The 26,090-nt window shown below is 38.0% G+C and overlaps 1 protein-coding gene across 4 annotated transcripts in view; it reads right to left on the reverse strand.

The window, feature by feature from the left end:
- Nucleotides 1-26,090, reverse strand: part of spegb (striated muscle enriched protein kinase b) — a 101,480-nt gene that overhangs the window by 7,087 nt on the left and 68,303 nt on the right. For all 4 annotated transcript variants that reach the window (XM_083537625.1, XM_083537627.1, XM_083537626.1 and 1 more), the window contains 26 exons: nt 24,553-24,813; nt 24,136-24,294; nt 23,859-24,048; nt 22,808-23,037; nt 22,437-22,556; nt 21,212-21,316; nt 20,056-20,262; nt 19,854-19,977; nt 18,168-18,340; nt 17,930-18,042; nt 16,900-17,068; nt 16,511-16,610; nt 12,516-12,716; nt 10,769-10,826; nt 10,580-10,657; nt 9,741-9,913; nt 9,618-9,644; nt 9,312-9,464; nt 9,151-9,193; nt 8,575-8,643; nt 5,862-8,490; nt 5,615-5,764; nt 5,252-5,368; nt 4,395-4,562; nt 3,446-3,568; nt 2,788-2,952 (listed from right to left, as the gene is read on the reverse strand). In XM_083537625.1, the coding sequence (XP_083393751.1) occupies nt 2,788-2,952; nt 3,446-3,568; nt 4,395-4,562; nt 5,252-5,368; nt 5,615-5,764; nt 5,862-8,490; nt 8,575-8,643; nt 9,151-9,193; nt 9,312-9,464; nt 9,618-9,644; nt 9,741-9,913; nt 10,580-10,657; nt 10,769-10,826; nt 12,516-12,716; nt 16,511-16,610; nt 16,900-17,068; nt 17,930-18,042; nt 18,168-18,340; nt 19,854-19,977; nt 20,056-20,262; nt 21,212-21,316; nt 22,437-22,556; nt 22,808-23,037; nt 23,859-24,048; nt 24,136-24,294; nt 24,553-24,813 (6,105 nt within the window). The remainder of the gene's footprint in view (nt 1-2,787; nt 2,953-3,445; nt 3,569-4,394; nt 4,563-5,251; nt 5,369-5,614; nt 5,765-5,861; nt 8,491-8,574; nt 8,644-9,150; nt 9,194-9,311; nt 9,465-9,617; nt 9,645-9,740; nt 9,914-10,579; nt 10,658-10,768; nt 10,827-12,515; nt 12,717-16,510; nt 16,611-16,899; nt 17,069-17,929; nt 18,043-18,167; nt 18,341-19,853; nt 19,978-20,055; nt 20,263-21,211; nt 21,317-22,436; nt 22,557-22,807; nt 23,038-23,858; nt 24,049-24,135; nt 24,295-24,552; nt 24,814-26,090) is intronic.

The following is a 26,090-nucleotide window of genomic DNA, read 5'->3' on the forward strand; positions in this document are numbered from 1 at the left end:
ACTCATGCTGCAGCAAAATTTATTTCTGAGCTGCACATGAATCGAAACTACTACAACAACTACTGCGCTAAACACATCTCACTGGACCATTACATTGTCATCATACATATGATTCACTAAATTTCTAATTTAACTTAACTTTAACTTAACTATGTGTTTAAATATATAATCTTCAACTTTTCATTTTATTTTGTACATAATTGCTGTAACCCCACTATTGATCTGCAACAGAATCTTTCATATTTTATTATTTTTCACTGTTATTAATTAAATTGATTTATTTACATTATTAAATTGTATTTGCATTATTAGTATACTTTTGTCATCATTCTTTTACACTGATGTTGTAAATATTGCATATGAATAATCATGTCAATCAAGTACTTTGAAATTGAAATATAGAAATACTTATTTTTTATAACTACAAAAACTTTGACAACGACATATATCTTCTTCTTCTTCCGGCTTCTCCCATTAGGGGTCGCCACAGTGGATCATCCGTCTTTATACCCCCCCTGTCTTCTACATCTGCCTCTTTCAACCCAACTACCTGCATGTCTTTCCTTACCACATCCATAAACCGCCTCCTTGGCCTTACTTTTTTCCTCCTTCTTGCTGGCTCCATCCTTAGCATTCTTCTACCTGTTTTCCCCCATGTACCTCCTCTGCACATGTGCGAACCATCTTAATCAGGCTGCCCTTACCTTGTCTTCAAAACGTCCTACATGCGCTGTCCCTCTAATAAACTTGTTTCTAATCCTGTCCACTCCCAATGAAAAATCTCAGCATCTTTAGGTCTTCTACCTCCAGTTCCACCTCCTGTCTTTTACTCAATGCCACCATACAACATCGCAGGTCTCACCACAGTCCTATAAACTTTCCCTTTCACTATTGCAGATACTCTTCTATCACAAATCACTCCTGCCACTGTTCTCCACCCACTCCACCCTGTCTGTACTCTTTTCTTTACTTCTCTAACACACTCACCATTTCTTTGCACTGTTGACCCCAGGTACCTGAACTCCTCCACCTTCTCCACCTCTTCTCCCTGCAACCGCACCACTCCACTACTCTCCCTCTCATTCACATTCTGTTTTACTCCTACTAACTTTCATTCCTCTTCTCTCCAGCACATACCTCCACCTCTCCAGGCTCTTCTCCACCTGCTCCCTACTCTCACCACAAATCACAATATAATCTGCAAACATCATAGTCCATGGATACTCCTGTCTGACCTCGTTCGTCAACCTGTCCATCAACACTGCAAACAGGAAAGGGCTCAGAGCTGATCCTTGATCCAGTTCCATCTCCACCTTGAACCAGTCTGTCGTTCCTACTGCAGACTTCACTGCTGTCACACTGTCCTTATACATGTCCTGCACCATCCTCACATACTTTTTTGCTACATCTGACTTACTCATACAATACCACAACTCCTCTCTCGGCACCCTGTCCTATGCTTTCTCTAAGTCCACAAACACACAGTGCAACTCCTTCTGACCTTCTCCATACTTCTGCATTAACATCCTCAGTGCAAATAATGCGTCTGTAGTGTTTTTTCCTAGGCATAAAACCATAATGTTGCTCACAGATGGTCACCTCTTCTCTCAGCCTGGCTTCCACTACTCTTTCCCATAACTTCATGGTGTGACTGATCAACTTTATTCCCCTGTAGTTACTGCAGGTCTGCACATCTTCCTTATTCTTAAAGATCAGTACCAGCACACTCCTTCTCCATTCCTCAGACATCCTCTCACTTCCAGAGTTTTGTTAAGCTATCTGGTTAAAAACTACACTGCCATCTCTTCTAAACTTCTCCACGCTTTCTACTGGTATGTCATTTGGTCTAACCGACCTTCCACTCTTCATCCTTTTAATCTCTGCTCTCACTTCCCCTCTTTCTCTCATTTTCCTCGTTTATCAGCTTTTCAAAATACTCCCTCCATCTTCTCAACACACTCTCCTCACTAGTCAACACATTTCCATCTACATCCTTTATTTTCTATAACTTGCAGCACATCCTTCCCAGCTCGGTCCCTCTGCCTGGTCAATCGGTATAAATCCTTTTCTCCTTCCTTAGTGTCCAAATTCTAATACAGCTTCTCATATGCCTTTTCCTTTGCTTTATCCACATCCTTCTTCACCTGCTGCCGCATCTCCTTGTACTCCTGCCTACTTTTCTCATCTCTCTGTTGATCCCAATCCTGTTTCACCAAACTCTTTCTCCTTATGCTTTCCTGCACTTCCTAATTCCACCACCAAGTCTCTTTGTCTTCCATTTTATTTCCAGATGTCACACCAAGTACCTGCCCACCCAATCACTCTTCTTTCTTTCCTAGGTACATCTTCTTCCACTTCATCTAACTCCAGAATCTTTCTTTCTCCTCCATCTCACAACCCACTTGCATAGCATAAGCAGTGATGACATTTATCATCACCCCTTCAACTTCCAGCTTCATGTTCATAACCCTATCAGAAACTCTCTTCACCTACACTACACTTTTACTACACTTTCACCCCTACATCATTTCCATCCACACTATGATAGAACAGTTTAAACCCACCTCCAATGTTTCTGGTCATTTCTCCCTTTCCACTTGGTCTCCTAAACACACAACTTCCGGCACTAAGGACCGGCACTAAGAATGCAGTGACTTGTAAAACCCTAATGGCTGGGTTATATGCAATCCTAATTATTTATTTTTAAATAATCATTTGTAACCCTTATAGTTTTAACTAAATATATGGACACAACATTTGCAACATGTGGAATAAAGTTACATTTACCTGCAGCATCTAGAGTGACTTTCTCAGACAGATTACTGTATGGTCCCTGGCCAGCTTTATTCACACAAGCCACTCTGAACCTGTAGGTGGCGCCAGACGGAAGGTCTTTGACATTGTAGTAACAGTCGGCCACTCCAGTGGCTACAATCAGCCAGTTACTTTCACCTAGGTAAAACGATAAGGTGATATAAAATGTGCTTATAAAAATTATGACCTACAGTAATATTAGACAACATAATGTATTTAACCGTCTTGGAAAAGTTTAAACTAGTTTTTACTCTTTTGAAAAAGTTCAGTTTATAGAGACGATCCCTAAACCTGAAGCATAAGAAAGGAATCCAATGCAATACACAGTTTGTACTAATGGTGGCGGTAAAGATCTACTTGCCCAGAAGACCTCAGCATCTCAACTGCTGTTCTAGCCTCTGAGAAATCGATCTCAAAAGTATTATACATAACAGAAACTATATACATTCTGAATTTATTCTAATGTATAATACATTTTTAGAATATTTTGACACACATTAAGATATACAATGATTACTGGCTGATAATATTACACCGGTTTATAAATTAGCACAAACTTTCATTGTCTCCTCCACACTGTACTGTTACCATGTAAGCATTCCTCACAACTGAATGTTTAAAGGATGCTCACCTTCTGTCTTCCGTTCCAGACAATAAGTACAAGGGGCCACGGTGTCTGATGGACGCCACACCACCAATGCTGTGTTTTGATACTTTTGAGGAACCTCTGGCGTACCAGGCTGGTTTGGCAGACCTAAACATTAAAAGTTTAATTCATATTGAATGTGACTTCCAGGAAATAGACTGATGTTTAATGTAGGAGTAAACATTATTTTAAACAGATTCTCAAATACTTACAGGCATCTAATGCTACAGTAAGTCATTGAAATTAAGCCTAAAGTGTCAGTTTTTATTAAACATCCTACAGACTTAGAATTTCCGAAGAAATATCACTTGAGAAATTCCTGAAAAAATTCTGGTTTAATTGCATTACAAAACAGATTCATGTAAAATGTCATTGGCAGTCTGGTGCAACAAAGTGTGAAATTTCAGCATAGAAATGCAAATATTCCCAAACTTATTTAATGTGACTGTTACAACTCTTGGTCCTACTAATATCGTTGCTCAGTTCATCAGTTTTAATTCAGGCTTAAAATAGAAAAGCTGTGGCCTGTTGTTCTGTGAACAAATTTGCTTTGCATATTGATAAGAACCAGAGTAGCCTTTTGATTCAATCAAAGAGTAAGACAGCATTTGTGGGAATTAGTAAAATTACTGTACGAAGCCCTATTCCAACAAATGAATGTATATTTAATAATAGAATATTACATATTGCTCCCAGAACTTTACTATACAGTAAACTGAGTTAACATGTCTTCCTCTTTTACTGTTTTGTATCTGACCTGCAATATAATTCTGAAAATATTCACCTTTCTGATTTGTTGCAAATGATACATAAGCTCACAATGAAATAATCAAGTCTCTTGAGCCTCCATCCAGGCTGAGCCTCTGACGGATTTCCTGATTATCCTGCCATGAACATACTGTATGTACATATGCTTATATTTTCATGTACTCACGGGCTAAAGATAGTTTACAGGAGCTGCTGACAGATGCTAATGCATTTGTGGCCACACATTCATAAAGGCCTGCATCTTTCTTGGTGGTCTTCATAATCATCAGCAGCTGTCTCCCATCAGGGCAAGAGATGACATTCATTCTTGGGTCAATTTCCAGTATCTTTTTATCTGAAGAGACACAAACGAATCCACAAACCCATTCAAGCCATATTATTATTTTTTAATTGACAACAAAATCGTGTTAACTTAAATTATCTTAAAATGCCCCCCAATTGATACTTTCTATAAATCATTTTGGATAATGTAGTAAAGTACGACTTTGCACTGATATTTTGCGTGTTCGACAGTGTTCTTAAAATATCTCCTGTGCTCATGACAGTCTCATCCCACAATCTAATTATAGGGTCAATGATTCAGTTTAGGAATGCAACAAGTCATGTTACTGAGCTGGTTTCAGCTGATTCATTATTAAAATTTTGGCTGGTAAAGTTTTAGCTGAACAAATTATTGCTGTTTAATTTTAATGCATGAAAAAAACTAGCTAAAAACTATAAGAAAAAAGATTACATTCCTTTAAACAGAACGCATAAAAAAAAAATCATATAACAACATGCATGAACTCAATGAAATTGCTTCTTTTATAGAAATAAATCAATTAAAGCTTTAATACATGTAAATCAATTATTCAAAATAATGATGAATAACTATTTTCTGAAGCTCAAAAAGAGCTTCAATTATCCAAATAAACTGTTTTTAATAGCATTCTATTATTCATATAGCAATTTAGTCGGGCTGCATTTTAAAATGAGCCAATTAATCATCCAATGTTAACTGACATCATTTATTTGGTTCCATACCTTTCATCCATGTGATGCGTGGATGAGGACTGCCAGCAGGCAAGCAGCTGAGAGTGACTGGATCTCCCTCAAGCAGAACATGGTCCCTCAGTTTGATATGGAATACTGGAGGGAAGTCTATGTAAATCAAACAATCGTTATTCCTTCGATAGATTCGCAGCAATTTCTGCATACATAATTCATAGTGATAAGTATGAGTTATGAGAAAAGCCTACCCAATTAGAAAAAAGTACAAAACATTTTTTCAGAACAAATCTGGATGAGACATATAAGACAAAAAGATCCTGGTTCCTATACACTGTTTGAGATAAATGTGTATTTTGTACAACAATTTAGTAACTATTATATTGTCATAAGGCCTACCTGAGGCTGTCCGGGCGTACTGACGAGAGCGGAGTGAGCCGTTCTCTCTGGCTAAAGCAGTGGGTATGTCAGGCTGGGATATGGTCTTATCTTTTCTCCCTCTGGTTAGGCCCCATCTATCCCACCGTGACCTCCGCTCAGTCTCTACACCTTGAAGGAAATGATCTTAACTCTCAGACTCAATTCTCCAATAATTCACAATCAACTTCACAATAAACCTTACAGTATGAATTGTTATTTAACATACTTTTGACAGCTGACTCTGACTGAATGCTGGACATGGAATCCAAAGACTCAGAGGAAGCCCCGTTGCCAGCCTGGGAAGCTAACTGATTCTGTGGGATACCCATCCTCTTCAGACTGGCTCCTTCTGAGGTAGAACGGCGCAGTATAGACAGCAAAGGAGTCTTCTTTGTTTCTGTCTTCTCCTCTTTTTCATCTTTCCTTTCCTCAGAATGGCTCCTGATCTTCATCGAGATGCCAGCCACTGTGTTGCTGATCTTTCTGCGCATGGCTAGCACAGGAGACTCATTTGGCTTTTTGGTCTCTGGCTCTGGAGGTGCTTCTGGTCCTCCATCCAGTCTCATCATCTCCACTTCTTTTTTGTCCTGTGACCCTCTCCTACCCAATGCCCAAGATAAACGACGCCTAGGGACACTGATATCTTCTTCTTTGGGCTTTTCGTCATTCCGCTCAATTGAAGGGGACCTCTTCAGACGCATGGACAGTCTTCTCATGAAACCTGGATCTTTTTGTGCTTCACGGAGGTCTTGAACAGATTTGGATTTCTCCAGGTTTCTGTGTACAAACTCTAAAGGAGCACCAACTGGACCTGGACGATACATCTCTTCTGTAACCTCAGGAGCAACTGGGGATTTTTCTTCGTTCTTTTGCCTTGAAAGTAGTTTCAGCCCACGAGTTAGAGATGACTCACGTTTTTTAAACCGAGCCTCAAAGACCTCTTCAGAGGCAAGATCTTTGAATTGACCTCTGGAAGAGGACTCTGTGATTGGGGTAACTTGTGTGGGAGTCTTGGGTGGACTTAGTTCCTTTGCTGATTGTTCTACTGAAGCAACTTGAGAGAAAACTGCGGGATGTTCAGTGGTTTGCTGAGTATCTGACTTGGATGATGATATTGCTGGCAAAAGAGTTGGCTCTGAAATATGTCTGACCATGGTTGTAGCACCAGGTCCAGTTGAGGAAGTTAGTGTTGTAGATATATTTGTAGATGCAGGGATAGTTGTGGTTTGGTTTGGTTGCAGTGATGGAACTATGATGGCCTGCATGATACTTGCATATGCAGATGTCCTGCCATCTGGCAGTACAGTTAGGACAGGGGGACTGGGGGTCATATATGTTGAGACAGCACTCTGAGGGGCCCCAACTGAAGCAACCTCAGTGGTACTAGTGGGTGTAATTATCTCAGAGGTTTTAACCAGTGATACTACTTCTTCAATTTCTTCATCCTCCATCTTATCAACAGAAAGCTCCTGTTCTATTACAGATTCTGTTAGTTCATTCTCCTCTCCTTCCTCCTCTTCCTCAATTTTTTCTACTATTACTCTTGGCACCATAACAGGTGTTGACCTACTTTGCGGGACTTTCTTCGGTTCTTGGACAGTTTCCTGTAACATGCTCAAATCTTTCTTTTGGACTATATCATCACTGGACTTTTTATCATTACCTCTCACTTTAGAAGCAATGTCTGTTTGCTCAATAGAAATTTCCTCATGCTTAAGCTCCTTGACAGGTGATGGTTCTTTGTCTTCTACCTTTATATTTGTCTCATGTTTCTTTGGTTCAGGAGTAAGTGATTTTGGGGTAATGGGGCTTGAATCTGGCTTGACTGGCTCAGCAAGAACAGACATAGACACAGCTTCCTGCAGGCGACGTTCTTCAACCTGGGCTACAGGAATCTCTAAAGGTGCCCCAATTCTTCGGTGTAGGGGCATAGGCTCAGCATCACCCTGGCTGAAGGAAGCACTTTTGCGGAACACTTTGGTCTTTGGAATGTCATCTCGAGGAGAGTCACTGGACGCTGCCCGAACTAATGGAGGGTTACCTAGACGAGGTCCTCTTATAAAACACTTTTCATCGCCCATGCCCAAGGTCTCCAGCAGTGGGCCGCGAAGGCCACTCATTTTGTTGTCCACAGAGCCTCCTCTAAGAAGCCTTTGTCTCATCAGCTCCAGTTTCAAGGCATAATCCTCCTGGCTCATCTGGGCTGCTCCTGGGCTTGGGCTCCTTCTTGGCAATTCCATAGACACAGACTTTTTAAGGATTCTTCTACCTTCTATAGGACTCTCCGCAGCACCCTCTTCTGGCTTGATATGAAGTTGTAGAGCACTATCTGCTGAGCTCCCTCTACGCAGTTCACCCCTACGGTGAGATCCTTCAGGTATGTCAGACTCCATACTTGAACCTCTTTTAAGGGGTATTTTTGCCTGCTCTGACCTCTTTGACACCCCACCTGATTCTTCATTAGAGGACCCATTTTCATCTTCAAGTGTTGTCCTTTTTCTTGGTCGGCCTCGCACATCAGCATCACCAGCTACATCTAATTGCTCACACTCCATGGGCTCTGGCTTTTCAGCAGTTGGTCCTGAAATTTGAAGTTTGCTATTCGTCTTGACTATTTCATCATCCCCAATAATCTCATTCAGTGACATTCTTGAGCCTGAGAACTCCATATTCATTGGCATTGGAATAAATGGCAGTTCATCAATATCTTCATCAGAGTCCGACGAAGAAGATGGTGGTGGTGAGCCTTCTTTTAAATGTCGTGGAACAGCTATGGAAATATGGCTTGAAGAGTCATCCATCAATGCAGGGATTGACCTCATGACCATTTTGGACTTGTAGCTAATAAGAGACCTCTGTAAATAGTTTATGATTGTTAGTATAACATTAAAAAGAAATATAGCATGAAAATAAAACTTCTATGTTCTTTTTTTCCTGACCTGCCATTTTCTTCTTAACAAGAATTTTTTTAGGGACTCTGTGCTGATGTTCTTTCCCTTATTTTGTACCTGAAAAAGATAAAGGGCTGTCAGAAAAAGAAATTGCATAGAATGATTCTTCATATAGGAAAGAAATGACAATAACTGCTATTAGTATATCAGTATGAGGCATTGTGGTGTATGTTGGGCTCATAAATAGTGAATTATTAGAAAAATGCATAGGATCTATTAATATTTATTATGACACAATAATAATTACTTCAATTGACCTGCTTGCTAGCGTAAATTTTTTTAATTGTAATAATAAAGGGTTATTAAATGATAATAACTAAAACAAATTATCTATATTTCCATTTAAATATACATTTTCTCCTCTGTGTTTTTGTGCTTTTATTGGTAATGCAAGTTTCTTTTTTCATGTAAAAGATTAATTCTAATAAACAAAACAGTACATATTTTCAGTAAAAATTAAAATGCAAAAAAATGCAGATTATAGGTTATTCTGGCAATGGTCACTTTTTCATTCTTCTCTCTGTTAATAGTTTTTTATTGTTGTTAATGTCATCCCCTTTCTACCTTGAACCATGGATGACGAAGACACTCAGAGGCATCAGGCCTCCTGTGGAGAAGAAAGAAAAGCCGCATGATGACATTAAAATGCTAAATGTTCAGTGGGTACTTTAGATAAAATTCACGAATGACTTGTACAGATTGATTTAACAGCACTTTGCACTTACAGCCTGTCAGCCACAAGTAATTTGATGACAAATCCTTTTGCTTCATGGCAGAGATCAGCAAACATGCTCTCCTCGAAAGCCACATTGTAATTCCTGATGTTGAGGACTGAGGTGCGGTCATTTTCTCCCGCAAATGGAGACACGCCAGTTAGGCTAAATAAAGGGAGAACTTTGCTTAATATTGATTTTATTTTGAAGTAAAAAACATACAGTAAACTCAGTGGATGTAAAATATAAGATCAACAAGTTTATTCTTAAAAATATATTTAAAAAAAATTAGATATGGCTCACAATAAGTCAACCTACCACAGATAGGTCACGACACCAACCGACCTGAAGAAAGAAACGATGGAATTAGCATATTAAAGACATTCTTATTTGCATATAATATTTAATATTTTGAGATTTAGGCAGATGTAGATGTTTTACCAGATGTCAGTTGCCTTGGAGACTGGTGTCTGGTTAACAATCTCTGGGGCAATGAATTCTGGAGTACCATATTTGCAATACTGTGCTTCGCCAGGTGTAAACATCACTGCGTTTCCAAAATCACAAATCCGGATCTGATCGCTGGAATGGTCCGCCATTAAGATGTTGTCAGGCTTTGAGTCAAAATACAAGTGGTCAGGATTAAGAAAAAAGAAGGAATTAACAAGAAATTATTTGTGTATGATCTACTACTAATATATTCTAAAAGTATCAATCAGCATTAAAATAAAATATAATAAAAAAATTACTTTGATAGGGAGTTGCAGATAAAATAGGGGACTTAAACAGATCCCTGTGGTAATGTGGTGGAAAGGAATTTATATACCGACTTAAATAAAATTATGTTTAAAAAGAATCAATCTATCTATCTATCTATCTATCTATCTATCTATCTATCTATCTATCTATCTATCTATCTATCTATCTATCTATCTATCTATCTATCTATCTATCTATCCATCCATCCATCCATCCATCCATCCATCCATCCATCCATCCATCCATCCATCCATCCATCTATCTATCTACCTACCTACCTACCTACCTACCTACCTACCTACTCGCCTACCCGATTCCATCCATCCATCCATCCATCCATCCATCCATCCATCCATCCATCCATCCATCCATCCATCATCCTACCTCCCTACCTAATTACCCACCCACCCACCCACCCATCTATCGCAATTTCTAAAGCAAGTCTAGAAGCAAACAAATGTGTAGCGGCATGAGCAATTGTGTGAAGAACTGCTAAATAGTAGATACAATAACAGACTCACCTTAATGTCCAAATGCAGAATATTATTTTGATGAAGATAGTTAATTCCCTCCAACACTTGTTTGATGCTGGAGCAAATCTGTGAATTAGTAATAAAAAAAGGAAAACATACAATATTAATACAAAAGATTTACAAATTCCATGCATCTTGTAGCACAAGTACTGGGGAGGACAGGAAGGAGCCACTCACCTCTGTGTCCATCACTGTTGATTTCTTCGTTAGTCTATCCAAAAGCTCCTCATGACATCTTCAGGTAAGTGTTAAGAGCAGATACAAGTTTAGTGTGTGATTTAATGAAACTTCATTGGCTGTGATTCCAGCTAAATAAGCAACAACGATAACCAGACCTATATTACATACAGCTGCTGCAGCTGTCATGGCAGCAGGCCAAATTAATTAAAGAAAGTGAAACTACATGCCTCACTCTGCAGCCCTTAAAAGGCTTCACTGCAAATACTCAGCTTTTTTCCCACAATATATTTCAATCTGATATCTAATAGTGCTATTAAACAAACATTTCTTTTCTAAAATATAAATAAATAATGAACAAAAAATAGAAATCTTAAAAAAAAAATTAATACCGGTCCCTTTTTAAACAATACTATAGTTAAATTTAACATCTTTAAAAGGTTTTTGAGACAGAAAATAGAGTAGAAAAAAACACTGCCCTGGAGACACCTTCTATAAATGTTACATAAGCATCTTCTACCAGAAACCTTAACCAAGTCACCAGTTATAGATTTTACTCTTTTATATAAAAGAAAACTGCATTAAAAAAGGTTTACTATTGGCCAGAATTATTACCAGCTCCAGAAAATAAATCAAATGTATATTAATAATGTTTTCTTTTCAACTTCATTTTCTTCTTTCTCTAATTCTTCATGTTATTATATTATATACAATCCTATTTCCAAATAAAAAGTGATGCTGTATAAAATGTAACTGAAAAACATCTCATAACCCCATATTTTATTCACAATAGAACAAAGAAAACATAAAATGTTGAAACTGAGGAAATGTACCGTTTTAAGGAAAGAAAATGGTGATTTTGATTTGATAAAAATGATGAGTACAACATATTTTAGTAACAGTCTGTATATGTCCAGTTGGTGAAAGGTCTAGACTGAAAGATGCAGTATGCAGTTTATCAATGACTTGCTGAAATGCAAGGCCTTCCCTGAAAAGGACATTGTCTTGATGAAAGCATATGTTTCTCTAAATCCGGTACATATCCTTCAGAATAGATGGCGCCGATTCTAATGTGCAAGCTGCCCATTCCACAGACATTATTGTGAATTTGTGAAACAAATATGGTGTAAGAGCCAGTTTTAATATTTAGATTTCTTGTTTATTTATTATACACATTTTTATATTTGTTTTGAAAACAGAAAAGTCAAGGTATTATTTTTGTTATATTATATTATATTATATTATATTATATTATATTATATTATATTATATTATATTATATTATATTATATTATATTATATTATATTATATTATATTATATTATATTCTGACATTGTTGATATGTTCTATGTCTCTTTTAGCCACTTCTACCTATTTGAATATAAGCCTATTGAAGTTTCTTACAGAGAAACAGTTTTCATAATATCATTTATATGCTTTAAGAATAAAACTTCTGTAAAACATTTACCACGAGAAAACACGTAAAAGGTGTTTATTTACATAAATACAAAGATTAAAAAGATGTCCTGTATATATTCTTGTCATGGACTCAGTGGTTTTGTGAACAGTGTAAGAACATATTCTACTACAATATAGTTTCAAGGAAAAGTAATCCAGGACCTTGTTTCTATATATAAGTTTATGAGATTTTAAATATGCAAAATATGGGGTACAAGCACAAGGGTTTTGAAGCACATGCACAAACACCAGAAACGTTCTTTCTCTGTAGAGTCATGAAAAGGATACATCTCAGTAACAATGATGACCGCGTTCTTCTTCTCAAAGGCATCATGGAAGTAGACGATTCTTTCATGATCAAGTTGAGACAAGATGTTCATCTCCCTCAAGGCTGAGGCTTTTCTCTTGGCTCGAGCTGAGATGAACTTGGCTGCATACTCTCTTTTTCCTGACTTGTGTGTCACCCGCTTTACATACGAGAAGGCTCCTCTGGAATAAAGCATGTCCCAGGCGCAATTAAAATGAAACAATATAAACATACAGTCAACATTTTCTCTGGAACATATTCAAGGCTATTTTAAATAATTTGCACCTGCCCTATGAACATTTGGAAGTGAAATAAGAATCCCAGCAGCAAGTGTAATATGACCGGTGACTTTAAAATGCACCAGAGACGAGACATATCATTGAGCCAAAGAGACGAGAGAAGATGAGAAGAGCATTTTTCACTGATGATCTATACACTGACCATCATAACGCTGTCAGACAGCAGGATGAATATGTAAATCGCTTCTGTCCCAGAGATATGACTATATTTACATTTGCAAATCAGCTCTTATCCATTTTCAAGCCAAGCTTGAAGTTTGCAGTAAACCTGCTGTAAGACTCATTTCAAAAGAGATTTTCACTTAAATTACTGCAATTATTATCATCAGTGATTCACAGTCAATTTCCATCACACTTACAATGTGAGAGAAAAGTGCTCTATTTTCTTTTATTTTCTTAGAAAAAAATATCTAATGATTTAATTTATGCAGTTAAACAGCAGTTGAGGTTTAAGGGCCCAGTAGTGGGAGCTTGGCAGTGTTGGGAATCACAATCTTCTGATGTCCAACATCCTAACTACTAAGCAACCACTACCCCAACATTAACATTTCTGTAGGTTAGTTCTCCCATGACATAATAAGCATGACATAATAAATACAGGTGTATGTGGGCAATGACGTGGATGTGTATTTTCATTTTGAAAAAGCAACAAGATTTTATAGGATTAACGATTCACAAATAAGGCATAGAGTGTAGAACCCATATAAAATTCTTTCTCAATGTGATGCAGAATAATTAGAAGTTTAAAAAGTTATGTTTAAAAAGTTATGGTAGGCTACCATTTTGTGTGTTGGAGAAAGCACTTGATAGCCTTCGCCCTTCCTGAGTGGTTCATTTGTGCAATTATTACTGCATAGCTGACAAGTAGGTTCAGCAAGAACCAGAAAATTAAAATCTACTTGCAACTCTATACCACAAGCTACTAATTCGAGAATTTATCCCCTGCCTGCTGCACTTCACACATCAACCCAAATCCATGATCTTGCTGTAGGTGGAATTAAAAAGAAAGCCATTGACAAAGAATTTACATATTTAGAGAAAATTAAGATGCTAATCAGATTTAAATAATTAAAATATGTATCTTTTACAGAAATGGGAAGTAATGAGGTACAACTACTTTGTTACTGTACTTAAGTAGATTTTTCTAGCATCAGTACTTCACTATTTATTTTTCTGACAACTTTTTACTTTCGCTCATTATTTTTTTTTACACAAATTTCTGTACATTCTACTTCTTACAATATTAAAACAGGCATGTTACTTTAGTTTGAATCTATTTGGTTGACATGATTAAATGTTTTTCTCATTGCGCACCGTTTTCAGCCAATCAACCTTTTTCTTGCATTTGCGCAGCTTTTTTTAACCTGCCATTGGTGTATAATTTCCTGGCTAACCGAGAAGACAACCAGGAGTATGGGGCTAACATGGGTGAGATAGAGGTAGTCAGCGATGTAAACATATAGACATTCCTGATCACCTGATCATCATCATCTTTTCTCTGCTTGTGTTCTATATGGTGGATATTCAGCCTGTATACATTCATTAGATAACAACATTTTTAATTATTTTACATCAGTATATTAATATGATGTGTGGTCCAGATAACAGCGTGATACTAAAACAGGTAGTAGTAATGGCAAATTTTTACTGAAGTACTTGTCACAGCCCAAACTTCTTTACTTTAACGTGAGTGAAAAACTTAACTTCAACTTTTACCAGAGTCTTTTAAAACATGGATATCTGTACTTGTACTTAAGTGAAAGATCTGTGTACTTTTGCCATCTCTGATCTTTTACATGCATTGTGAAAAACAGGCATCTAATGGCCAAAACCTCAAAGCCACAAATGTAATGTGCCAAAAATATTTGGGTTTTTCTTAATCTATATTAATGCAATAAACTGCCTTATCCACCATGATGCCCTGATGTTGGTTTCATCAATTGGACCCGACTCGCTGCTACTGAAGATTACTAACGATGGATGAAGATTAATGTGGATGGTTCCACTCAGAAACCATGAAGATGGCTTTTGCCTGCAATTATTACAAACCGTTCTGCCAAATAATGGAGGACTCATCTCAGGATTTTTTTTCCCTTGCCACCATATTCTCTAGCTTCTCTGGGATACGCTTATAGGGACAAATTTATGAATTCAAAATATATTTTGTTAAATATCTTTGTCTGTAAAGCTGCTTTGTGACAATGTCTATTGTTAAAATTCTATACTAATACAACAATTAATCTACCTAGCTAGCTGAATTATTACATCATGTTAGCTACCACTGTTTTGCTAGTCACTGAGGTTTCTCTCACCAAAACAGCACATGCCTGAGTCTGATAAAATATGATTAATATTTATAAAGAACATATTTTCAGTCTGTCTGTGTACACCTGTCTGTTTGTGGTGTGTTGTAAGATGGTTTAGCAGCAACAGCATGTGTAGCAATGTAGCAGAAAGTGTCTATTATCTTGTGCTTGTGTATATATGTATGCGTTTGAATGCTCTACCCACAGGCAGATATAGTATCTTAAATATGTAATATCTTAAATATGTAGTATCTGAAATATGTAATATCTTAAATATGTAGTATCTGTATTCGACTTTATTCTGTATTGCTGTAAGCAGACCAGATCTTTTCCCTATAAGACATGTTTGAAAGACCCATAGTGTTTATATTAGAGTCTGGGCCAAAATGTTTATGTTGCAGGGCGTACGTGCAGCTTCTGAAAGCCCTTACGAGCCGACTGTACAACGAGACATGCTTACTGTCCATATGTGGTGATGTTCCTTATGCAAAATATTCTGGAGAAATGAGCTCACTTACATCTTGTACGTTTTGAGATGCGGACAATAGCAACGGCTCAGATATATAGACGAGACAGGACGTTAGATCGGGAAGGACGGTTCGTTTGGCTCTGAACCCCTCCGAGCAAATCCTGAGTGCTCGTATCAAGATGCTGAACCTTCTGTAAATAAACCTGGTTTGCAAGAAAGACGGTGTCTACAGAGATTTCTTCTAAGCAACAGCTACTCTCCTGCACAACCCGAAATATACATCACAGACATGGGGATTATAATTACAGACACACAGGCTGCGACAGAGGACCGAGTGCTAAACAGAAATATGACCAAACATGCCATCCGGCTATTACCTCGTCATAGCACTCAAGCTAAAACAAATAGCGCTCTTCCTGCCAATATAATGTTTTATCATTACATAATCTGTTACCAAACCTGAAGGCTTCAATTTATGGAGTGTTTCAGTTTCTAGTTAAGTGTAATAAAATCCAGGAGATCTAAAGTAAAAAATGTGGGATTCTTACTCTGAAAATTTTTGTTCAGAATCTCCTCCTCCAAAAAAAAAATAAAATAATTTAGGGGCTTCAGTACAATTAAGTGACAAAAAAGGGTTATCATATATCAGAGATCAGCATAAATTTCCCTTTCTTCGCTTTCGCACACTGAAATTTAATATGACCACCCACCCAAATATTCTCAGCCCCTTTGCGACGCCAATGCCTGCTTGAATGTTAAATTGTGCTTGATTATTCAGAGGGACTTAGACAGAACGTCAGTAAGCTCTGACGGAGTTGATTCTCCGCGGCTGTGGTCTGGCGTCTACAGTCATTACAGAGAAATGGTGCGTGTCCAAGCGAGGCTGCAGGTGGATGACTCACCTTCCAATCTCTTTGTGCACGTCATAGTAATCAGTGAGTCGTCGCATCCTCCTCAGGATAGACTCCTCATCCTCCATTGGGTCGTCCTTCTCCTGTTTAGCTACATAATATGCAGGCATAAATACAAGTACATGCACAAAAATATGGGCAGAGAAAAAGTCCATAGCTAACATGTTTTAGTTAAGTTTAAGAATAGATGATCAACAATAAAAAAACTCTATTAAATCTATCGATTATGCACATTTTGAGTTATCAAATTTATAAAAATGGACCTGAAAGGAGGCAAACATTGAACAATGTCAGAAGCTTTAGTATCATATTGTATCTCTAGCACGACTTTATGCTCTAGTACTGCAACCAGAAATGTGAACTTTAAAAGCAAGACATACTTGCATGGACAGTAAGCTCGGCCTTGCAGGACACGGAGCCGGCGAGATTCTTAGCAGTGCAGGTGTAGACCCCAGAATCTTGTGGCTGAGTGTTAAGCACTACCAGGGAGCACTCATTATCATCATACACAAAGGTAAAATGACTACTCTCTGAGAGAAGGATGTCGTTCTGAAAAACAACCACAACATCTTCATCGACTCACACCCTAGAAAAGGCTTCAATTGCTACACACAAAATTGTGCAATATTTCTTTTCTTAATGCTCTCCGTTAGCGACACGTAGACACACTGCGTTTGTACGCTGTAAGAAAATGTTTAGAATATTATCTCTGTTTTCATTCTCCATTGAAATTCTGCACATTTACCATAGCTCTACTTGTGCAGACTTCAGTTATTAACCACAGTGAGTCATATTGTAGCCTGGGGCACAAGCTGAAACATTCAGTGGTATATTTAATAGCATAAATTAGCATGCTTAAGAGTGCGTGGGGATTCTCCATAGGAAGTGGAGTGGGTGTAAGGGAGATCAGTCAGTAAAAGAAAGAGGCAAGAAAGGCAGAGAAAGAGAGTTAGCAAGAACACCAAAAGGAAGATCTGACTCTTTAAGAGCTCAGGAAATAAGCGAAAGAGAAGGACGAGGATTTGTATGGGTATGAAAGTGTCTTTGCTAGAGCTATATATTTAAAAAAGTCGGGGCAAGCTGTTATTATGTCTGAACAAACTAAAAAAATTGTCTGAACCACAAAGCAAGGTGAGAGTCTTCAGCATTGAGCACATAAAGAACAAAAATGATCCAGCCTGGCTTCAGGTGCAAAGCTTTATAATATATATACAGTGGAAGTAAAAAAAATATATATATGTAGCATTTCAGATCATGATTTGTAGATAATATAATGTTTTTTTTTGTCCTGAAGTACATCATTACATTTCTGACAAAAACCAACAAGGCAACCTTTCACATTATTAAAATTTGAATGGTATTCTAAAAAAACAAACGAACAAACAAATAGGAAAGAAAGAAAAGGCGTACCTTGTACCAGAGGATATCTGGAATAGGCTTCCCTTCAACCACCACAGCAAAGCGAGGTGTCTCACCAACACTTACATCCAGATCCTCCATAATAGACTCAAAAGTTGGAGCGACTGAAAAGACACACAGAGCAAGAATCAGAGAGCAAACAGGGAAAAGGTCACTTGCAAAGGTCAAATCATTCAGATAATTTCTAAATAGCAGAATATGAGTAGATGCTGTGTAGTGCTTTGCCTACCTGCCATCTCTAATATGAGGAGGCAGGAATCTGTCCCAAATGGATTGCTAGCGGTGAAGTTAAGTGTTCCCACATCACTGCTCTTCACCTTACAGAGCTTTAGTGTGTGCTGGTCATCATCAGGCATGCTCATCTCAAACAGCCCAGCTCTGTTCGACAAGGTCGCTCCTCTCCTGAATAAAAACAGCAGCCAGCTTTATGACAACTCAAATTTACTGTTAGAACAGTTTTATTAACAAATAGAAAGATTAAAATAATGTTCTGGTTTAAAATACTATGGTGTTTGTGCTTTAGATACACACAAAAGCACTTCATGTAATGTAAAAAATAGAAAAAAACGTAGCAAGGATGGACAGGATATATATAAACATATAAATATATCCGTCTCCATACCCTCCTGTTCTCTACATCTTTCAAACCAACTACCAGCATGTCTTCCCTCACCACATCCATAAACCTACTCCTTAGCATTCCTCTTTTCCACCTTCATGGTGGCTCCATCCTCAGCATTTTCCTACCGATATATACGCCATGTCCCTCCTCTGCACATGTTCATCTCAATCGGGCCTTCCTAACCTTGCCCCCAAAACGTCCTACATGCGCTGTCCCTCTAATAAACTTGTTTCTAATCCTCCCAACAAAAACCTCAACATCTTCAGCTCTGCTACCTCCAGCTCCACCTCCTGTCTTTTACTACTTACGAGCTCCACCTCCTGTCTTTTACTACTCAATGCCACTGTCTCTAAACCATACAACATCGCAGGTCTCACCACAGACCTATAAACTTTCCCTTTCACTCTTGCAGATACCATTCTATCACAAATCACTCCTGCACCCACTCCACCCTGCCTGCACTCTTTTCTTCACTTCTCTAACACACTCTCCATTACTTTGCACTGTTGACCCCAGGTACTGAAATTCTGTGCCATATCTCTTGTAAAACTTGCCAAAGGGCTTCTTCATAAGATTGCTTTTTGACCCTTGTGTTCCAGTTCATCTCAGAGCAGTCTAAAAGGATTTTATGTGCAGTGACTGGGCAGGCCAATCCATGATAGAGAAAACTCCGGTAGGCTGTTTGCTCTCTAAATAATGCTTGCAGAGTTTGAATGTATGCTTCACCTCATTGTCTTGTTTTATGGTAAATAGTGGCTGCAATTAGCTGCTGTCCAGATGGAATTGCATGCAACTAAAATATGGATTGGTATGGATTGAATTATGTTGGTTCAGTATTCCTTTCACCATTTAAACTACATTTAACCTACATGTATACAACAAGTTTGCATGTTATCCAACTGGATACTTTAATGAAAGTTTGATGAACATGAATACCTACTTAATTGAATATAAGCATGCATTTGTCTCTCAAAAATGATAAACGATTTTCACAGATACTGCATTCGTGAGAGATAACACCATGATCATGCAAAACACAAAAGCATACAAAGGTAGAAAGGCTTTAAATGCTTTAAAGTCATTATATTTTGAAAATAATTATGGCAAGTTTGCCTGAGTAATATTAATAACCCTGAGCATTGACCCACGCTACGTATATCCTCTCAATTAAACTTTTCAGCGGAACCAATTTATTTTCCATTTGGGTTAGCCCTGAAATTACTTATTAGAAAGCTCTTAGGAAGCAGCTTTAAAGACCCAAGGCACATTTGTATAATTAAACAGATAACTCACATCTTCCAGGTCACAGCTGCATTGACGTGGTTAAGAGTGACCGTAATGCTGACTGACTGATTCTCCACCACGTATACTATATCTGGCTTGTCAATAATGACTGGGGCCTCCTTGAGATACAGACCTGGAGGAAAAAGATGCAAAAATGTCAATCATTCTGAAATATTTGACACAGCTTACTAATATGTTTGTTTGTGCCTACCTCTGTCTATGAGCTGTACTGGGTCTGTAGCTGGTGATGGTTTGCTAAAAGCTTTGCTTGTGATTGATAGGATCCTAAAGGCATAGCGGACACCCTTGGATAGTGAGGTGACAACGTAGGAGGTCTGCTTTAAGCTGGAAGCGATTATAGTCCATTGTATAGAGCCCAAGGCCTGCTGCTGGACAGCGTACATCAGAGTGCTGGGATCTGGAACAATGAACTGGATTAAAACATTTTCAAGCTTGTCTTGGTCAGTTCATTTATTATATCAAGGGATGTCTCCTGGGGGACCCATGGTCCTGATGTGGATCCAGCATACTATTTAAGTATACTGAAAAGAGTACAACTGTATAAACAACCCGTGATGAGTCCTATATTGGTACACATGCAGCCAACCAATACAGCTTTTTTTGATAATATATAGCTGCAGCCAATCACATGCATTCATCTAAATTATTAAGTTAAAGACAGCTCATCAGACTAGTGACAGGGCAAGAGACATTTGCTTAAAAAAAATAAGGGTTTTTGCAAAACCCGCATGGTTAGTTTGAAAAACAAAATGGAGAAGCATGCATTTCTTTTTGTCTTTGTCGAATTCAAACGTAATGCATCTTATTTCTTCAGAGTACATGTCGCAGTCCAAAAGTGATTATGTGAAGCATGACTACGAAACTAAATATAACCAGTTTAATAGACCTATATATTGCCACAAACTAATAATGAATGGATAAATATTAAAAGGTATCTGCTATTCAGGAATTTCCCCATTTAGAATCTGTTTATTGCAGAGACCATTGAAAGCAAGAACTTTTTATTTATTTTACTGGATCTTTATAAATGTTTGTTGAATGCCTCTGAACTACATGAGACACCAGTCAAAGCAGCAAAGTGATACTGACAATTTAAACAAGGGAACTCTGAATTTAAAAAAGAGAAAGTCAAAGCCATGAACATGGGGGTGACATGAATATAAGAATGACTGACAGCTAAATTATCTTACGGGAATGTGAATACTGAAGCCAGTTAATTGCAAAAGGCTTCCATCCAAATCTATGAAAGGCAGGATAGTGTGTGTTGAATATATTAATGAGGTAATGACAGCAAAATAAATTATTAGTACACATCCATATAAGTGTAGATTATATAGAGAGAGTACCAATTGATGGGTCCATCCTTTTGGGCTTTTTCCAGGTAAGAGTGACAGTCTTGCCGGTAATTGACTCAATTACTGGTGCTCCATCTGGAGGATCGGGAAGAACGTCTGCAAAAGAGATGAGAGGTAATGCCAGGTAGGGCACGTTTAAACCCAGACACGATGACTTTTCCTCTTATGAAATGACAGCCTTACCTTTTATAGAGACTGAATGCAAAGAGGATCAAGCATAGATTTTGTCTAGTAGTCTGTCTCGTTAAAAGATTTGGGTCTAAAATATAAGATTTCGACCATTGTTCCTCTGTGACACGGTAATCAGAGGATTATGAAATCCAGGCCACAGATTGCATCTTAAATGCATTTCATTACAGTAAATAAGTCCAAGCATGTGAAATAATTATACAATGGGAAACTTTATGTTATCTACCAGGAAAAGTGCTATAGAGCATTCACCCAGTGAAAGACACTGTTACAATACAATTTTTAATCTGTTTAAAATCATCTTGTTATGTTGATCCTGTATAAAAATCTAAACATAACTTCACCCTATAGCCAATATTATAGAACTAAATATCCTATAATTGCCTGTTTGCATTCAATATCCCCCCATTTAAAATTATAATGAAATTATATTTAGAGTTAATTGTTAAAAAATGAGTAATAATAATGAGTTTATATTTAAGGAAGATACTTCTTTTGTGAGAAAGTGGTCATAATAGGCTACTGGAGAAGCCCACTGTCAGATATTTTGGGAAACAAAATTAACTAAATTGTTATCGTGGGTGCAAACAAAAACATTAATCTGTATGGGTCCAACCACATCATGTATTTGCTCCCTCCCAGAGAGAGATACAGATTTCATATCCACATACAGATACAAATGAGATTTGGAGCACTTAGAATCAGATACAGATACTGACATTGATCTACAACCATTTTTTTTTTAATTTAAAATAATGTTTAGATTTGGACTGTGCGAAATCTGAAATTTGACCACCGCATGGTATTGTATAAATATAGTATCCAAACCTTTAATGTAGGTACAAAATAAGTAACATCTATTCTGTCAATACACTTTCCCTGAATGTTAGAGCATTGCTGATCAGTATTCCTTTCCACCTTCCAACCCAACCAGCATCCTATTGAACTAGAGTTACGTTAGACAAATTCAGGGCATATGTGGCATACAGGGCATATACTATTAAATAAGTAATGGAATTTCTCTCACCTGTTACATACAGATGGGCATAGCATGTTGCCTTGCCAACCTTGTTGGAAATAACACTCTTGTAGACACCGCCGTGGGCATGGCAGACTGAGCGAATGACAAGACTGTGTATATCCCTGACTGCAGATAAGGGGGAAAAAAAAGAATGAGAAGTGCTTAAGAGAGATCAAGAGTGATTACAAGTGATAAATTGAAGGTGGTTTCAAAAGGGAAAAGAAGCCAGAGGGTATTAAGAAGGACATTCAAGCCAGCATGCAGAACACTGTATATTTCAACTCATGACACTCTCATTTCGACCAAGACTGCAGTCTCCGAGGTTGACTGGCACTCTGACCTCCATGCAGAACACTGAAATATTTCAAATGGCTCACACTGTGTCATCTTCCTGTCCTCAGTGCTTTCAATCTTCTTGCCATTGTGGAACCATGAAATGGTGGGATATGGCAGGCCAGCCACTTTGCACTTCAGCACTGCCTCTTTACCCTCAACAACGTCCAGGTCGTACAGTGGCTTCACAAAGTCTGGCATGGTAAAACGCTCCACCTCACTCTCCAGAACCTCTGGCTCCTCGGGAATAGATGGCATCTTCTCTAATTTAGCCCTAATGGAATTCGGAGAGCGAAAGAGAGAATCAGATAGGATGTAAGAGAGAAAGCACGATGTAAATCTGCAAATATTTTATTCCAAGTCTAAACAGAAAAATATTTGTGGGTGTTTCGGGATACAGTTTAAACACTAGAAATAAGAATAAACACTATTTTGCATGTAGCATAGCTGACTGTAGAGGATAAAATCTTAGTTAACAAATTTAGTTTTTTTTGAAAGCGACATTAACAAAGTATTAATGCTGATCAGAAGTGGTTGTGATGATGTGGTCACCTTTTGTGTGTATGACTGGAGAGTGTTGCTGTGTTTTGGTGAAATTGTATTAAAATTGACTACTAATTTGGTACAAAATTGTTTTTAAATAATTTCAACAATTCTGGAAATGTTTTATTCTTCTTTTTTTAGCAGCTAATGTTTGTGATAATGCTTTGTACCAGTTGCAAAACAGTGCTTGCACTATAGCAGTCTATTCTGAGGACACTTAATCACATAAAAAGCTCCAATTTCAGTCATTGCACAGCTGATATATGCACACACATAAATAAAGAATAAAACAGATTGGCTCTAAAGTGCTTTGTATAATAAATCTTCCAATACTGCAGCTCAGCCACTTGCATATGCATTTACACAAACTCAGAAGCTCTTGCTAGGTTTGAAAAATAATTTTGATAATGCTCCTACAAACAATTTACAAATAAACCTGTTTGTATCGCATTTGACGAAAGGGTCAGTGATGAAAAGCAATGGTATCCCACCTGCTAATTCAAATCATATCCCTGTTTAAACATTTAACAAAGTTTAACGAGAAGAATTTACATCTGAGATGACATCGCTGGTCGGGGTTCTTGTACGTAGAGCTCTGCAGAGCACTCTGCCTCGCCATGTGCGTTCCTTGCTACCACTGTGTAGAAGCCCTCATCATCACTGCTCACGTGGGAGATAACCAACGAATGCCGACCGCCTTCCTTCAAGATGCGAATGTCCTCACTTTCCACCAGTGGATTGTCTAGTAGAAGAACACACACAGATGTTCATGGTTAAGCCAGGTGCTTGACTGATTAATGACAGGTTCTCACGAGAGCAAGCCACTTACCGAAGTGAGTCCATGTGATCCTAGGTGGTGGCGTTCCACTGACCTTGCAGTCAAATCGTGCATTTCGACCCTCAATCACCTCCAACATATCCAGCTGTCGGGTAAACAGTGGCTCAATAGAGGCACTGACCTTCAGCTGTGCACATGAGGTCAATTCCTCTGTAGAAGGCAAAGAATTTTAAAAGGTATAATAATGAGATGCTATGATGAAGGGCAATGTTAAGTATTAATCATGACAAGTTTCAATTCAGAGATTAGTGCTCTGATGTAACAAAATAGATTAATATCTAATTGAAACAACAAAAGTTAACATGCAAAAAATCCAATGCTAGAGCATCTAGATCTTAGAACTTACAGTATATAGATCTAAACAAAAGCCTATTTTTGCAACAGGATATCAAGTCTGGAGATACTCACCTTTAGCTGTGCTAAGTTTACAGGTATATGTGCCACTGTCATCCTCATGCACTGAGTTGAGCAGCAATTTGCACCTCTTTCCATCATAGTGCATCTTACAGTTCAGAAGCGCTGGCTGGATAAGCTTGCCATCTGATAGCCAGTCTACGTCCACATCCTGAGGTCCAGTCACATGGCATTCAAACAGAACTGACTCTCCTGCTTTCACAATTACATCCCTGAGATGGCGCACTATAGCCAGGCCAGGTTCAACTGGAGCAGCTGTAAGAGGAGTAGAAAGGATGCAGGAGAGTTGAGTTTTTATTAATAGATGGTTCATATGATAGAAGGCCTCATGCAGTGTTACCATCCCACAGCTCCATGATGAGTGTACTCTGAGTTGTCTAGTTTGCTTTCCACATACCCACAAAGTTCATGTTGGTAGTTTGGATATCAACTATGCTAATTTACACTGGGAGTGCAGCACAAACAAGCAGAAATGAAAACTAAATGGTGGTTGGTAGCACTTTTTCATGTGTTAATTCTGGTTGATGCAACCTAGCCAAGTATATGGGCTTAGCAAAGTCTACAGATCATTTGTCTATCAGAAGATTGTCCTTGTCAGATCAAATAGAGCTTGGCTAATAGTCAAAAAACTGTGAACTTACACAGTAGGCAAAGCAGATCTGTTCTGCAAATAGCCTCCGCTAATGACCTTGCTCTGAGATTAAAGTGCATTCGTTTTTTCAGGAAAAGAGCCCAACATATTGGAATATATTTTTTATTGGAGTAGCATACTAGTAACAATATGTAATCACAAAGGTTTCTTACCGTATCATGTCCAAACTTTATTTAGAACAAATGTCTGGCTCCTACTGTTCACATAATTAGAAAGGTACTGACATGATAGCCGTTATAGTTGTAAAGGATCTGTAGACTATCTCAGGAACATTGGGTGTGAAGCCACATTTACAGCTCTTTACAAGTGAAAATCGTCATGTTTTTGCACGGTGGAAGAAATCGGAAGACCCAGAGGAAACCCACACAGATATGGTAGAACAAACAAAACTCTAAAAAACTAAACTGAAGCAGATAGTAACCCCAAGTCAGGATTATGCATCTGTAGTTGTAGCCAACTATAGCTGTTGTACCACTATGCTTATATTTTAATTGCTGATTTCATTCTTTGGAATACCTGGGCTTTATTCAAACACAAATATTACTATACTAAACCGAATGTGACATACATATGCCACCTCGTGGTCTTTACTATCTGGCATACTAGTCAGTAAGCAGAATTTGGTTTGAGGTCCAGTCTTAAATACTTCCTAAATGCTTATTGATTTGTGACTCACATATCTGTGGTTGTCTGGAGGCAAGCACAAATCACATTACTTCTGTGAACTGCTTGCAATCTCATATTTCTAACAGTGATGACTTCTAATTCCAAGAATGAAAAATCACTGATGCTTGTGGACACACACATACAGCGAATTAATCCTTTGTTCATCTCTACCAAACGCTTTAGTCCCTTTGGTCTGTTGAGCTCTCTATTCCTC

The sequence above is a fragment of the Silurus aristotelis genome (assembly GCF_946808225.1).
Source record: "Silurus aristotelis genome assembly, chromosome: 3".
Classification (NCBI taxonomy): Eukaryota; Metazoa; Chordata; class Actinopteri; order Siluriformes; family Siluridae; genus Silurus; species Silurus aristotelis.